Source organism: Mesoplodon bidens (genome assembly GCF_964165515.1).
Source record: "Mesoplodon bidens genome assembly, chromosome: 9".
Taxonomy (NCBI): Eukaryota; Metazoa; Chordata; class Mammalia; order Artiodactyla; family Ziphiidae; genus Mesoplodon; species Mesoplodon bidens.
In genome coordinates, this window is record NC_138166.1 from 14,993,312 (window position 1) to 15,007,907 (window position 14,596).

Sequence of the window (14,596 nt, forward strand, 5' to 3'; positions counted from 1 at the left end):
CTGCCGATGCAGGGGACACGGGTTCGTGCCCCGGTCTGGGAAGATCCCACATGCCGCGGAGCAACTGGGCCCGTGAGCCAAAATTACTGAGCCTGCGCGTCTGGAGCCTGTGCTCCGCAACAAGAGAGGCCGCGATAGTGAGAGGCCCGCGCACCGCGATGAAGAGTGGCCCCCACTCTCCACAACTAGAGAAAGCCCTCGCACAGAAACGAAGACCCAACACAGCCAAAAATAAATAAATAAATAAAGCAAACTGTCAAGTAAAAATAAACACTAAAAAAAAAAAGAAAGAAACAACCTAAATCCCTAATTACATGAGGGTCTGTTGAGTAATGCTCACCACGGAATACCTCGTGGCCATGATAATAAATAAGCTGGCCTGAGCTTTATTGACATGAGAGCTACTTCATATAAAGGGTCGACTGAAGGTTATGAAACAGTATGTATAATAGGCTCCGAATTTTTTTTTATCATTATATAAACGCATAGAGGGATATGGTGGACTGCGAGAGGAGGGACCGTCAGGAAGAGGGAAATTTGGACACAGATACCCGGAGGAGCGCCATGTGACCGCTGAGGCACAGATGGGAGTTATCCTGCCTGAAGCCAAGGAATGCCCGGCATTGCTGGCAACCAGCAGAAGCCAGGGGGAAAGTATTTGGTAACCAAACTGATGGAATTTGAAGGAATTGGGAGTTTTCTGAAGCAAGTGGCTTCATCAAGAGGACAAGGTGGTGGAACGGAGGGGCCGTGGGCTCGCCCCCTCTCACGAGCCACCCGAATCGCAACTAACTGCCGAATAATCATTGATAACAAAGACTGGAACCTACCAAAAATGATATTCTACATCGAAAGACACAAGCAAGAAACGCAACGAGATGGCAGGAGGGGCGCACTCGCGATGTAATCAAATCCCATACCCCCAGGTGGGCGACCCACAAACTGGAGAACAATTACATCGCAGAAGTTCTCCCACAGGAGTGAGAGCTCTGAGCCCCATGCCAGGCTCCCCAGCCTGGGGGTCTGGCCTCGGGAGGAGGAGCCCCCAGAGCATTTGGCTTTGAAGGCCAGTGGGGCTTGAGTGCAGGAGCCACGCAGGACGTGGGGGGGACAGAGACTCCTCCACTCACGGAGGGCGCACACAAGGTTTCACGTGCACCGGGACCCAGGGCAAAGCAAAGCCTGGGCCACACCTACCTGCGGGTCCTGGAGGGTCTCCGGGGGAGGCGGGGGTCGGCTGTGGCTCACTGTGGGAGCAAGGGCACTGGAGGCGCAGGTCCTGGGGGAATAGTCCTCCGCGTGAGCGCTCCTGGAGGCGGCCATTTTGGTTTGGGTTTTTTTTTTTTTTTTTTTTTTTTTTGGCCCTGCCGTGCTGCATGTGGGATCTTAGTTCCCTGACCAGGACCCGCACCCCCTGCGTTGGAAGTGCAGAGTCTGATTCACTGGACCACCAGGGAAGTCCCTGGAGGCTGCCATGTGGGCACCAAGAGCCGGCCCTGACCAAAGGCCTGCAGGTTCCAGGGCTGGGGCCCCTCAGGCCAAACAAGCAACAGGGCGGGAACAGCCCCACCCATCAGCGCACAGGCTGAGCCCACACCCACCTCTAGGCATGGCCCTGCCCACCAGAGGGCCAAGACCCACCTGTGGGCAGGCACCGCCCCACCCACCAGGAAGTCTGCGCCAGCCACTTAGACTAGCAGGCGGCAGACACCAGAAGCGAAGAAGCCACGATCCAGCAGCCTGCGGAATCGAGTCTGAAAACGCAGATCAGAACCTACCCTGGGACCAGCTGGTCCCTGAACCTTGGGCGACAAGAGGGAAGTGTACTCGCTGGGACACATAGGACGTCCCCGACAGAGGGCCACTTCTCCTAGGTCAAAAAACGTAACTAACCTTCCACATACATAAAAATATAAATAGAAATTTAGACAAAATGAGAGAAATATGTTCCAAAGGAACAAGATAAAGCCCCAGAAGAACAACTAAGTGACGTGGAGATAGGCAATCTACCCGAGAAAGAGTTCAGAGTAACAGTCGTAAAGATGATACAAGAACTCGGGAAAAGAATGGATGTACAGAGCGAGTATTTATATAAATGCAGAGGAAACACCTGGAAAATTATATACCAAAATACTAACAGTGATTATCTCTGCAGAGTGGTGAGTGGGATTAGGTAGGATTTTAATTCCATTATTTTTTAATTTTATGTATTTATTGAATGCTTTATAGAAAATACATATTTACTGTATAATTGAAAGACCAACAAAAGTATTTTTAAAAATAAATGCCTCTAGTTGTCCTCAATTATGAAATTTGTTGATGAACATATTGCAAAATTGTTATTTTTTTCTGATTACAGTAACCCAACTCTCGAATAATACCTATTTCGGAGATAGTACCACAGCCTTCCTCTCCATATATTTATATTTACCTCTCATATGTATCTAGGTGGAGAAAATATTTTAAGGGAGAAAAATAAATTCGTGGCTCTCACACAAAAGCCACTTCCACACTTGTTATATTACTCTCAGTGTGGGCTGCTGTTCATTTTCAACTTTTTTATAATAAATATCCAAACAGTGGCCTCAATCTTTTATCAATTAAACTAATAAGTGTGCCTAATTACGTTTTTGTGTGATATGCAGTATATGATTTCAGTTAAATATTAAAAGGAAACAGTGTTTAAGTTTGTAAAGTCATCTCTAAACTCTTATTATGTCGTTTTGCACTTAAAAAAAAAGTTTTACAGAAGCGTTTTTTCTTCATTTCCATTGAGAGTTGTAACTCGCCTCCCCGCGCCCCCCTCCCCAGATTCCTACTATGCTAAGGAGGTAAGCTAGGGTACCAATGCCTTTTCATGGCCTTTCCTAGGTTTCTTTAGTTTAGATGCTACGCCAAACACCTGTCTGGCTTTCCTTAAGGGCCAAAGCGGTTTGGCTTTTATACAGAAACACACACGGAGTATTTTACTGATACCCCTGTGTGGGTGGATCTATTGGATTCCTTCAATTCTGCTGCCCTGGGGTAGTGATGCAGGTGAAGTTACACTTTCAGGAGGAGATGGGTGCCCTTGCCAGCATCCTCATTAACCCTATTTCTCCATTTTCCCCTGGCTTACCCACACACCTCACTTCTGTGTCCTAATGGCTACAGAGATGAAATTTAAAAATCGTGTGTGAATGCAACTTGTAACTTACCCCTTCTCTGAGAAGCAGGGACAATGGTACATCTAAAGGAGATTTTACTCTTAAGCTTTCGGATTGTTCCTCTACATTCTTGAATGCTGGATGAACAAGTGATTACAGTTGCTTTTTCCAAGTGCAGAGCTGGTGTGTGGCAAGGGTGCCATAGCAGCCTGAGGACCAGGGGCTTTGGATCCTGACGCTGCCACCTCAGACCCAAGGCACCCTTGGGAGCACCAGCAATCAGCAGAGAGACTGGGCATCAAGATACCTGGGACGTCCTGGGAAGTGAGATGAACACCACACCCATGTAAGATGCTTGGGGTTGACTAATTGGTACCTAAATCATAAGAGGAGAAACAAACTGTTTCTGGTGCTACTTAAAGGGAACTGATGAATATTGTGCATATAAAATCAGAGCATCTCCACCATGGCATGGTAACTAGAAAACAAGGATCCAGACTTTGTCTGTCTGCCTTTCCCTTTTATTTATTTAACAATACTATTGTTTTCATTTTTAGAGCTTCTAGCTAAAAACAGAGCAGAAAGGCTTCTTTGTAAAAACAAAAAACAAAAAACCAAACTCATTACAATGTTCCATATCCTACTTTTCTAGATTGTTCAAAAATCCCCTTTCATCACAAAAATTCTTCTGCAAACAGTAAACACATAAGATCTTTTAGACATTCATTCCTCTTGATTTCCTCCTTAGAAACATTACATTTTCAATCACATTTTAAAAAAATCGCTAACATCCTAACAACCAACTGAAATAAAACATATCGTAAAAAAAAATTGGATGTTTTGTTTGTACTATGGCATTTATTTTACAATGCACATATTAGGTCAAATTGTAAGAACAAAACCATCTTTCCCCATGTGGAGCTCCCACAGAGCATGCACACGGTTTATTCTCAACTCAATAAGCTCTTTCGACCAGCTTTCATATACCTTCCATAGCAAAAGGCATACCTACCACTATGGCTTGTAGTGACTTAAAAAGAAACGTTGAAGCGTATCATTAAGAAAAATGCTGCAAGATGTGTCTATGCAAAGGACTGCAGTTGTTAAGGCAAGGGGTGTATGGCCTTCTACAGGCTGCCTGGGTACTGCCTGGCCTCACCCTGAGAGGAAGTCCCCATTTTGGAAAGCAGTTAGCTCACACTCGTTTTGGGTTTGTTCTCTTTGGAGCACTCCTAGCTTTAATGTTCTTCTCGGGGCTGGCTGGTTTGGGGGCAGGCGGCTTCCCCTTGGGTTTCGGGGCGTTACTGCGACTGGTACGCCCTGCTGTGCGCTTCTTGTCCTGGATTGTCCTCTGCTGTTCCTGCAGTCTCTCTTCCCACTGCTGGGAGGCAACGTGTACACATGACTGTCAAGTACATCTCACCCCTTTATGCTCTTAAACTGATATCCAAAAGAATGCAGACTTTCACTGTAATATATTCATCAAGACATCCAAGATTATAATAGCTACCCTACCCTATGATGGTGAGCATGTATCCCTGGACCAGATGCTCTGGAAAGTGCTGAGTATATGGTGACATCTTGACAAGCAATCATTTCGTTGAAACAACAGCCCTTCTAGGTGGACACCATTGTCGTGACCCGGAAACAAGCACAGTGATGTTATTTGCAGAAAGTCACACAGCCGACAAATGTCAGAGCTGGAATTCAAATTCACCAGTCTGACTCCAGAGCCCAAGGCCCTAGCTCATGCAATTTTTCCCATAGGCCCTCTAATGCAACTTTCCTATACAGCAAAGCCTTCTAAAAACGTTTTACCAAGGCTAAAAGCAGAAACTTTTCCAGCTTCACTAGAAAGTCAGGGTTTCTTATCACACTTATGGGTTCACCTAACTCTCTTTCCTCCAAAGGAAGGTAGAAGCTCCACCCACATCCAGTAATCCACTCAAGTGTTAGCTGCCCAGAGCCAATGAGAAATGAGTCATTCTAGATATTCAAGTCTCCTTGATAGAAAAGGATTTACTCTTTAAATATGAAAATGTGTAAGAAAAAAATGAAAAAGTGAGTCCACTTGAATAGACATTACTTTTCATTATAACACATAAGTCCCTACTTTGTTAGAGTATATTTCAATCAGCAAAATATTTGAACATGACCATAGGCCAGGCAGTGGTAATGCAGTGAAATGAAAAACACTGTCCCCACCCTCCTAGGGCACAACTCTAGTCTGTTCTAAAATAATAAACTCATTACTGTATGTTGTTATTACATGATTATATTTTCATATTCTTAAGTTGGAGTATTTGCTGTCAACATGAATGACCCAAACAGCTATGATTCTTGAAAGCTTTCTTTCCTCTCAACAATGTCAGGTTTTTATGGTAGCCTTGCCTTCTAGATTGAGTCATCTAATCTGCAGTTTGGGGAACCAGATAACCAATCTTGCTAGAATTTTCTGTCCAGTAAGACCAAGCGTGCTCCTGAGCAGCTCATGAATGTTTAGCTCAGATACAAGAGCAGTGTTTTGGTCTGTTACTCAGAAATGCACTCAGTAGGAAAGGCTGTGTTGAAACTACCTTCTCCAAAAATCAGTATTAATATACACTCTCCCCTTGCCCAGGAATTTTTATTCCTGCAAAGTAAGAGAGCACAGGCAGTAGCAGTATCTTTTGTGAACGTGGAAACACAAATTCTCCTGCATATATCTAAACATATTTTCAGGAGAAGGGATGCTTTAAAACTTCCATACCAATGACCTGATTTATTTAGTTCTGGAATGATTTCACATGTCTGGGCAAAAAATTATTCTAACTCCTCTGAGTTGCCAATATTTCTATGATGTTACTACTAAAATTATGGGTCTGGCCACAAAAGTATTACTTTGTGTATATGATTTATTTTGACAAAAGTCTTAAAATTATTTTAAATAGAGGGAACGATTCTGCTTTATAGAGTGATAGGGTGATTTTTTAAACTAGGTATTCACACCCCTACATGTATATGTCTGTATTAATCCCACTGGATATTAATTCTGTCCGAGTACTTGACTGTTTGCTAAAACAACCAAAAAACGAATTTGATCTGGAAATAACCAGTAGATCAATATTGAATGCAACCAAATCACCTTTGAAGCTAAAGAGAAATTTATGATAGAAACTCCAAGTGAGAAAAATTATTCTCTTAACTACCTATTCAAAAGACAAATACTGCTGCTATTGTTGGCTCCTATGATAGCCTGGAGATGAAAGAATGTGAAGAATTCCCAAATTCTATAGAATTTCTTTACATGCATTCAAATCCATATTCCTAGTATTGCTAATTATACTTACTATGGATCTTTTACTAAGTTGATCTCTCCATTTTTCAACTAAACAATTTTCAAGAAGCATCATCCTGAAAAAAAGTAATTTATCTTAATAAGCAATACTTATTATGAAAGTAAGAAGTTCAAAACTACAAAAAATTGTAAAAAACAAAATTCTTCACTGTTAACCCCACAATTCCCCATTTATATTTTATTGATATTTCATTTCATTCTTCCTTGTACCTATATATATTTTTAGATCATGCTGTATATTTAGATCACACTGTATATTTCCTTTTAGCATTGTATGCATTTTCTGATATAATTGAATAATTCAAAAAATATAACTTTCATAACCATATAAATTATAACTATGGATAACCATAATATATTTAACAATTTCTCTACTGTTGAACCTCCTCTTTTGCTTAGCTATTATTATTAGCATTGCATTGAATATCGCTAGTGTGAACTGGCTAGTTATATCCTTAAGATAGATTTCCGAAAGTAGAAATCTGGGTCAGAGTATGTATTTTTTTCTTAAGGTTTTCAATGCATAGTGCTAAATTATTTTCAAAATGGCTGAACTTTCATTTAATTCACCAACACTAAGACTAGGCAAAAATGGAATCTTGTTTTTATTTGGGTTGCAGAAGTAGGAGATAAATATTTTAATGTTTATTTACTATTTGTACTTCTGCAACTTTGTATAGATTTACAGATGCACGTGTATTTCTGTATTGTAGTCTTAATGTTTTAAATATTAATTTATATGAACTTTTTATAGAGTAAGATTACTATTCTTTTGTCATACCTGTTGCAAGTAGTTTTTGTCTTTCTCTTTTTATTTTAGATTTTTATTTTTTTAATTTTTTTTATTTTTTGCAGTACGCGGGCCTCTCACTGTTGTGGTCTCTCCCGTTGCAGAGCACAGGCTCCAGACGCGCAGGCTCAGTGGCCATGGCTCACGGGCCCAGCCCCTCCGCAGCATGTGGGATCTTCCCAGACTGGGGCACGAACCCGTGTCCGCTGCATCGGCAGGCGGACTCTCAACCACTGCGCCACCAGGGAAACCCCTTTATTTTTGATTTTTATGTACACAGTAGTGTCATCAAATATGTGCATTGACATTTTCCCTCGTAATTTCTTACATTACTTTTATGTTTACAAACCACTTTGCTTTTCAGATAGCACACATTTCTTTACCGAACTTTATCCTTTTTGATTAGGTTTCTAAAATGGTTACCTCTTTAACCCATTTGAAATTTATTTTAGAGTACAAAGTGAAAATGCATATTACTTTTCCAAGTAAAGCTATTTGCAACATTTAGTAAATAATAGTTTCATTTCTATTGATTTGCCATATTTCCTTCATGATACAAGTTCTTGTATGAATTATAATCTGTTGCAAGACTTTTTGCTCTACTTTATTTATCTACACATCTACTGTTGCTCTGCATGGTTTGAAGTAGCTTTAGTCTTGCTTGTCTTATAAGGCACATTTCCTCTCATCCCTCTTATTTTCAGAACCTCCTTTACATGCCCTTACCAGTTTATTCTTTCAAATGATCATAAGCATTATTTGTGAAGATATAAATCTCAATCATCCATAAAATTTTTACTAGGATTTTGATCAGAATTACACTGTCTATAAATTAATGGGAAAATGACACGAAGGCTGTTATTTAACTCATGTATAATCCATTCACCTGTGCAGTGACCTGGCACATCCCCAGAACTGCTTCTAGTACTGGAGCAGATGCAAAAGCCATACAGGAGACAAGCCCAGAAATATTCATTCAACATTCATTCACTCAATGTCTTTAGAAAGACAAGATATAGGCAGCAAAACAGCTTTAAAACCAAGAACGCAAGGAATTTTGAGGAGGGTACTAGGTACTGATAGACTCCAAAACAAGAAAGTATTCAAGTGAAGTCAGTTTCAAAAGGTGTTTTTTTGTTTTGTTTTTTTGAGAAATAGAATCTTGAGCTGTATCCAGAAGAAACAGGTGAGTGTTATTAATGGCAGAGAATCAAAGGGAAGACTTTTTATATAAAAATGAGTAGTTCTGCTGGAGAAATAGATTGCAGCAAGTTATGGGACTCAGTCTGGAACCTGCACTGAAGTGTTTGATTTTTATATTTTAAGGACTTGTTATATTATAAGGATAAATAAAAAGATGCTAAGGAAAGATGTGTGGGGAGACACACCTTCAGCTAGAGATACACGTATACTAGATGTGTGTGAGTGTGCACATGTGTATACGTGTGTGTGTGTAACACTCCAACCAACAAATGTTGTAAATTCAGTGTAAAGAAAATGTGTGGAAGTGTAGTCTCAAATGGCCATTTTTCTTTGATTTGTAAGTTATTAAAGAGACCTTAAAAAAATTCAGTATTTGCCAGACTAAGATTGACTTGAAAAGAACTGGTTTTACTCCAAGTAATATATTTGTCTATCAGTTTTTGAAATCAGGTAATGAATTCTGAAATTGATTTTTAAAGAGTCCACTCAAATACTCATATTTCCATTTTTCCTTAATTCTATGAAGAATTAATTGATATTTAGGGGATACGATATCCTAACCAAGGCAACTATTAAAACTGATTTTTCGAAAAGCTAGTGCCATTTTTTTTTTCTTTTTAAACCACGATTAAGTGGAATTTTATGTTTTTCCTAGGCAGTGTGTAATTGTTTTCTGCCCCTCTGTGCCTACCGTGAGCGCCACTCATAACACATGATGAGAACGTCTTGGTGGGGCAGGATGTGAGGACACTGGCAGGAAGAATTCGTAATGAGTGGGACTTGAGTTCGAGGGATGGGTGATGAGGACTTGAAGATCTCTTTCACATCCACCACTGTAGTTACTTCATTACAGCCACTCCTCTGCACAGCTTTTATTTTGGCATGGATGACTGCAATTGAAAAATCGATATGTGTTATTGAAGCTTTGGAGAAAAATATGGATGGTTTACTCCTGCCAACTCCTGAGTCTCTCTTAAAGAATCACTCCTGTAATTATGGTCATGTCCAAGCTGCCCGAATGCAGGCAAAAAAGCCCACACAATCATGTGCTAAATGTAAGGCCTTGCGTATTGTCAACAATGGCTTAAAAGTTCTGAATCATGCTGCAAGATGGAAAAGTAAATTCACAAGCAGGCTTAGTCTGGGATCTGTCTTTGGGTCAGTGACTGCTCCACAATGGACCACAGATAGGGTTTGAAGAGAGAATCCCATGGATCCTTCTCAGCCCTAAAATTCTACAATTCTATGATTAGGGGTTTTTGGGGGGCCAGAAACATATCATGAAATTTAGTTACATAGAATGTCGATAGAATTTTATAGAAACAATACTTGCTTCTACTCTGTCTTGTAATGAGTTGAAGTGAGAATCATATATTCTCAGATTCAGAAGGCACCTGAAAGTTTGTATGGTTCAATCACCCATCTGCTGCTTGAACTCACTCTGCTCCAGAGGACGTTATTACAGTCATAACAGTTTTGCACCAGAAGGAGTCTCTGAAGACTACTGTTCTCAATCCTTTCATTTCCCAGACCGCCCAAGCAGGGTCCTTGGTGGGTAGAGGTAGCACTGTTATTAGAGATGGCTGGTAATATCACTGTCTCTGATCCTGCTTTCAATCCTGACTCTTTTGGTCCCTTGCTATTACTGCCTGCAGTGGAGTTGTAATCAGCCGAGGGTGGCTCTGTCTTGGGTTCCATCCTAGGAAACTGGTTTATGAAGGAGCTAAAGAATGTAAATAGAAAATGGTTTCATTATCAAAGTGGTTCTGAGGCAATGACGCCCCAGAGAACAGCATGACAGTGAAACTCAGACTGGACAACTAAGTAACTAAGGCTGGATAGTGTCAGATGAGGGACTTTGTGGATCAGATTAAGATGATATCTACATAGAACAGGCTTAAAATAACAACAACAAAAAGCTACTAGAAAAGATAGTGTACTTTTTTTTTTGGTTGAATTATGCACTTCGGCTATGTGTGATTCTAAAATCTGACAACCTAAATAAGAGGTTATTTTTTCAGACTTTTATAGTGCCATGATCTTCCTGCTTTTATGTGGGTTGTATAATATAAAGGTTCTTATGATATAAAATTTCAGTTTGAAATACGGAAAGCTAAGTTAGCAAATAAAATGAACAGTTTTCTCCAAACAGTTTCTGTTATTTCAGTAGAAATAATTTAAGAAATGCAAAAAAAACCCCGGAAAATAGCCCAAAAAGATATTTTAAAGGAACACATTTTTAATTAAATTTACTTTCAAATGATGATAGCAGAATTAAATTTGCTGGAAACATTCAAAGTAGCATGATTGACTTATTCTCTGAAGAAACTGCTGTCTGGGTCTTTCAAATAAGAGAAGAGGGCATTTAAGCTATGCCAATACTTAACAGCCACAGGGTCTTGTGATTAACATATTCCCACAATTTCTTTAAGGTGTTTAATATTTGTAGCTATTTATAGGTAAAAAGATACATGTGCAGATCTTAATTCCTGGGTCTCTGGGCCTCAAGTCAAATCCATGGATCCTCACCTATCCTTCCTGCAGCAGTGAAATCTTGAGAAAAGTGAGGTGCTATCCTGGCTGACAGCACTTCTCACCAGGACATGTAAGATGAGGAGTCACACTGATCCACACCACTGTTCTCACCTGGGTGCTTTACCCAGAAAAGCAAGACGTTTTTACAGTTGTTATTGTGCCACCTAGAACCCACATGATTAACTAGAAAAATCCCTCTTCTTCACTTCTGACTAGCAGACCTGGCTTTGTCATGTGCCAAGTCCCAACCCAATGGTTTCAGCAGATGATTTACCATAACTGTAGTTTTTGCTCAGATATGTCGCCAGGGTCGGCTTCACCTTTTTGCACTTGCACCGGTCTAAAGAAGACAAAAGAGAGACCAAAGATTGAAAAAAAGATTCAGAAATCACTCTGGGGAGAAGAAAGAGAGGGAGCCTTGAGGATAAAGAACTCACCAGGGCTTAGGCGTTTACAGTCAATGTCAAGAGGCCTTTCCTGTACCATCATGTCTGGAGTGATGTCTATCCACTTAACATCTGAAACACACACAGGGGCCATATGGGTGTGGTCAGTGATTTCGTCTGTTCACCCAGCTGGAATAAGGAATCATCTGGAGACACTGACTAACACAGCAGTGCACACACACACACACACACACAAATCCTGAATGGTAAAAATTGTATGTGATTGTCAACTACTTCTTTCATATAGACTCTCTGGGCTTAGGAAAGAAGACTTTTGGCTGGGACTGCTTATCCAGAACTGATGTGAAGTCACGTCCATTCAAACGGGCTGATACATACAGTCAACCTAGATAAATTACAGCATTCTGTCCCAAACCTATTTTAAAATGTTGATTTTTCAAGTTGACAGTTGACACTAATCAGAATAACCCAAATATTTCCAAATCCCCACCTCACATTTTGCAGAAACAGTCCATAGGTACCCCAAACAAGCATAGCCCTGTATCATTTCTATAATTTAAGCAATGAATATGTTTTTTCTAAAACTCTGAATTAGAGAGGAGTTTCGATTTTTCCTCTTCACTTTACTTCTTCTCCTCCACGTTTTGGGCAATGCTCTGAGGTATAACTTCAGAAACTACACTAAAGCAACACCATAGTTTCTTTAAATGTGCAGCAACCTGGGTTAGGCATAAAAGGAGGCAAAAATATACTTAGATTTTATTTCAAGAAGTGGATTTAAACCTGCTCCTTCTTCCTAGAAAAGCAGGAAAAAAGACCAAAGAGAAAAGAAGGAAGTGGTGGTTGAGCTCGAGTTGATTAATGCCACAGAGGTTAGCTCTGGGTCAAAGACCATGAAACAGACGTCACAGTTTTCCAGGGCAACTAAATTTACAAACTGCACTCCCGGTGGGGAGTGAGAACTAGTACTGTTTTTTCAGAAGAGTTTTCAAGAGCTAACATTAAATGAAGAAGCCTGGTGGGAATATTTTAATAATTAAATGATACATGTGAAGTACTTAAAGCTGGCTCACATCCACTTTAAACCCTATACACTTGTTTACTACTGCTACTATCTTATTTTATTACTCTAAAGGAAAATGTCCCCAATGGTCCCCTATCTAAGCAAAATCGCCCGCCCCTCCTTATGGGACATGGTGCTCCTTAGCTCCCAAAACTCCAGTAGAGAAAGCAGACTTTTCCCGAAGTCAAGTCACAGCCCTTCCCACCTCCTCCAGCTCTCCTAAGTGGAATGGGGGGATGCTCGACCACCCGCTAGCAGCTGTAGGTGTGGCCGTCGGGTTCTCACGTGGCAGCGACAGCCCAGGGTGCCTCGTCACCCCCCTCGGTCCTTCCCCGGGCCTCACCCTCCGGGAGGTCGGTGACGATGGCCTCGGGCGAGATGCACACGCCCCGGTCGTAGACAGGCAGCTCGTCGCAGGCCAGGCTCTCGGGCCAGCTGTGGTTGTACATCTTCATGAGGGGCTCGCAGTCGTCACGCGCGCGCTGGCACACCGACTTGCACGGCTTGATGGGGTCGTGCAGGAACTCCAGCGTGCAGATGGGCGCGTACATGGCGCAGAGGAAGAAGCGCAGCACGGCGCTGCAGTTCACGTCCACCAGCTCCTCGTACTGCTCGATGGCCAGGATGGCGTTCTCCTGCGTGCTGTGGTGCAGGTGGTTGGGCATCCGCGTGATGTTCCAGGGCATGTGCCGGCACATGGGGATGCGCACCGCCTCGCACGGCGCGCCGCGCACGCCCAGCGCCAGGCGCAGCCACAGGGAGAGCGCGGTCAGGATGGAGAGAAGCATGGCACTGCTCTCCCGCGCCGCCACCCCGACAGGCAGAATGGGCCCTTCTCTCCCCGTCCCCCTAGGCTTTCTCTCTCCCTTCCCGAAGGAGGAAGTCCTTTAGGGCACAGGGGATGTGCTCGTCCCGAACTCCCGTGGGCAGCAACGCTGGGCCGCGGGGGCCGGCTGGGAGTATACGCCGTCCGGCGCGCGCAGCACGAGCAGCACCAGCCCTCAGCCTCCGGGGCGTGAACCCGCCCTGGTAGCTCCAGTCCCCGGCCCGGCAGCTCCGAGCGCAGCCAGCCCCGGCCATTGCGGGACCTATTTATCCCGACATCTCCCCTGACGTGGGCTCGGGAACGCTCCCTTGGCAGCTGCAGGCGCGGCGCGGGCTCCCCCTCGGCCGCCCCACCCTCGGCCCTCTCTCGCAGAGGTGGTGACATCATCTCCTCCGGGCCGCAGCCCAGGGCTGGAATCCTGCATTCCCCCAAAGTCCGTCCTTTTTAGTCTGGCCAGTCCTTTTTCTCCAGACCAAGAAAAAGAGCCTCTGGCAGTCGTTTTGGACATCGGATCCAAGAAGGTGCAAGAGAGGATTTCAAGAGAGGGAGGGACCGCCTTTCGAGTCAAAGCTGAACTTTGCGCCCTCTGCCTTATGGGTTCCCCAACTGTAGAGGTGGAGGGAAATGGGAACTTCTGCTGCTCTTTAACTCTGAAACATGCTTGCCTTCTCCAGTAGGGGGCATGAGAAGCGCTGAGCGGTGAGACTACTGTGTGGGACGGGGAGAGTGCAGTTGCAAAGGGATGTACGCCCCCCTCTCAGCCGCGAGTTGTATGGAATTTGTTTTTGTTGTTATTATTGTGGCTAGTAGACGTTACTTTGGGCTCAAGTTTTTCCAGAATGGCCTCTGATCTGTACCTGCTCCAGGAACAGAACTGCCTGAAGGTGTAATAGCATCTTCCAGTTTGAGAACGTCTTCCATCCACCAACATCCCCTTTTCCTTCTCCTGACTCCCTATTCTTCTCTCCAACGTGAATGAAAGCAGAAAACAAAGAAGACTTTGGATACCACAATTTGAAAGATTTTTTTTCCTCCTTCATGCCAAGTGATTTCCAACGCAGCAGTCTAACATCTTGATTTTTGATTTGCTTGGAAACTGTTATTTAAATGAAGTAAGGAGCTGTGTACCATGGAGAACAATGATGTATGTTTTGTTTTCTCTTTTATTTTTATTAGAAAGAGGTAGTAGAATCCACTGCTGGCTCAGCTATCCTCAGAAAAGGGAGGCTTTATTATTCCAAGTGTACATCAATCTTCAGGCAGTAAGATTTCTGGTATATGATATTTTC

The 14,596-nt window shown here is 42.7% G+C and overlaps 2 protein-coding genes across 2 annotated transcripts in view; both read right to left on the reverse strand.

The window, feature by feature from the left end:
• PNPLA8 (patatin like domain 8, phospholipase A2) overlaps positions 1 to 1,673 on the reverse strand; it is a 135,608-nt gene extending 133,935 nt beyond the window's left edge. The window contains exon 1 of the mRNA XM_081244724.1: positions 1,198 to 1,673. The gene's annotated coding sequence lies outside the window, so the exon portion shown is untranslated. The remainder of the gene's footprint in view (positions 1 to 1,197) is intronic.
• Positions 1,674 to 3,621: 1,948 nt separating this feature from the next.
• On the reverse strand, positions 3,622 to 13,666 carry SFRP4 (secreted frizzled related protein 4). Its single transcript, XM_081244727.1, has 6 exons — positions 12,825 to 13,666; positions 11,449 to 11,529; positions 11,286 to 11,351; positions 9,168 to 9,366; positions 6,476 to 6,539; positions 3,622 to 4,527 (listed from the first exon to the last, which is right to left on the reverse strand). Exons 1-6 carry the CDS (start codon positions 13,267 to 13,269, stop codon positions 4,342 to 4,344), a joined length of 1,041 nt encoding a protein of 346 aa, XP_081100853.1. The 5' UTR covers positions 13,270 to 13,666; the 3' UTR covers positions 3,622 to 4,341.
• Between the last annotated feature and the right edge of the window lie 930 nt (positions 13,667 to 14,596).

Bases quoted from the DNA above. Each gene is read 5' to 3' on its own strand.
- SFRP4 (XM_081244727.1), bottom strand. From the start codon at position 13,269: ATGCTTCTCTCCATCCTGACCGCGCTCTCCCTGTGGCTGCGCCTGGCG. The intron at 11,530-12,824 runs GTGAGGCCCGGG...TGTGTGTTTCAG, and splicing joins CGTCACCGACCTCCCGGAGG to ATGTTAAGTGGATAGACATC. The intron at 11,352-11,448 runs GTGAGTTCTTTA...TGTCTTCTTTAG, and splicing joins CTGTAAACGCCTAAGCCCTG to ACCGGTGCAAGTGCAAAAAG.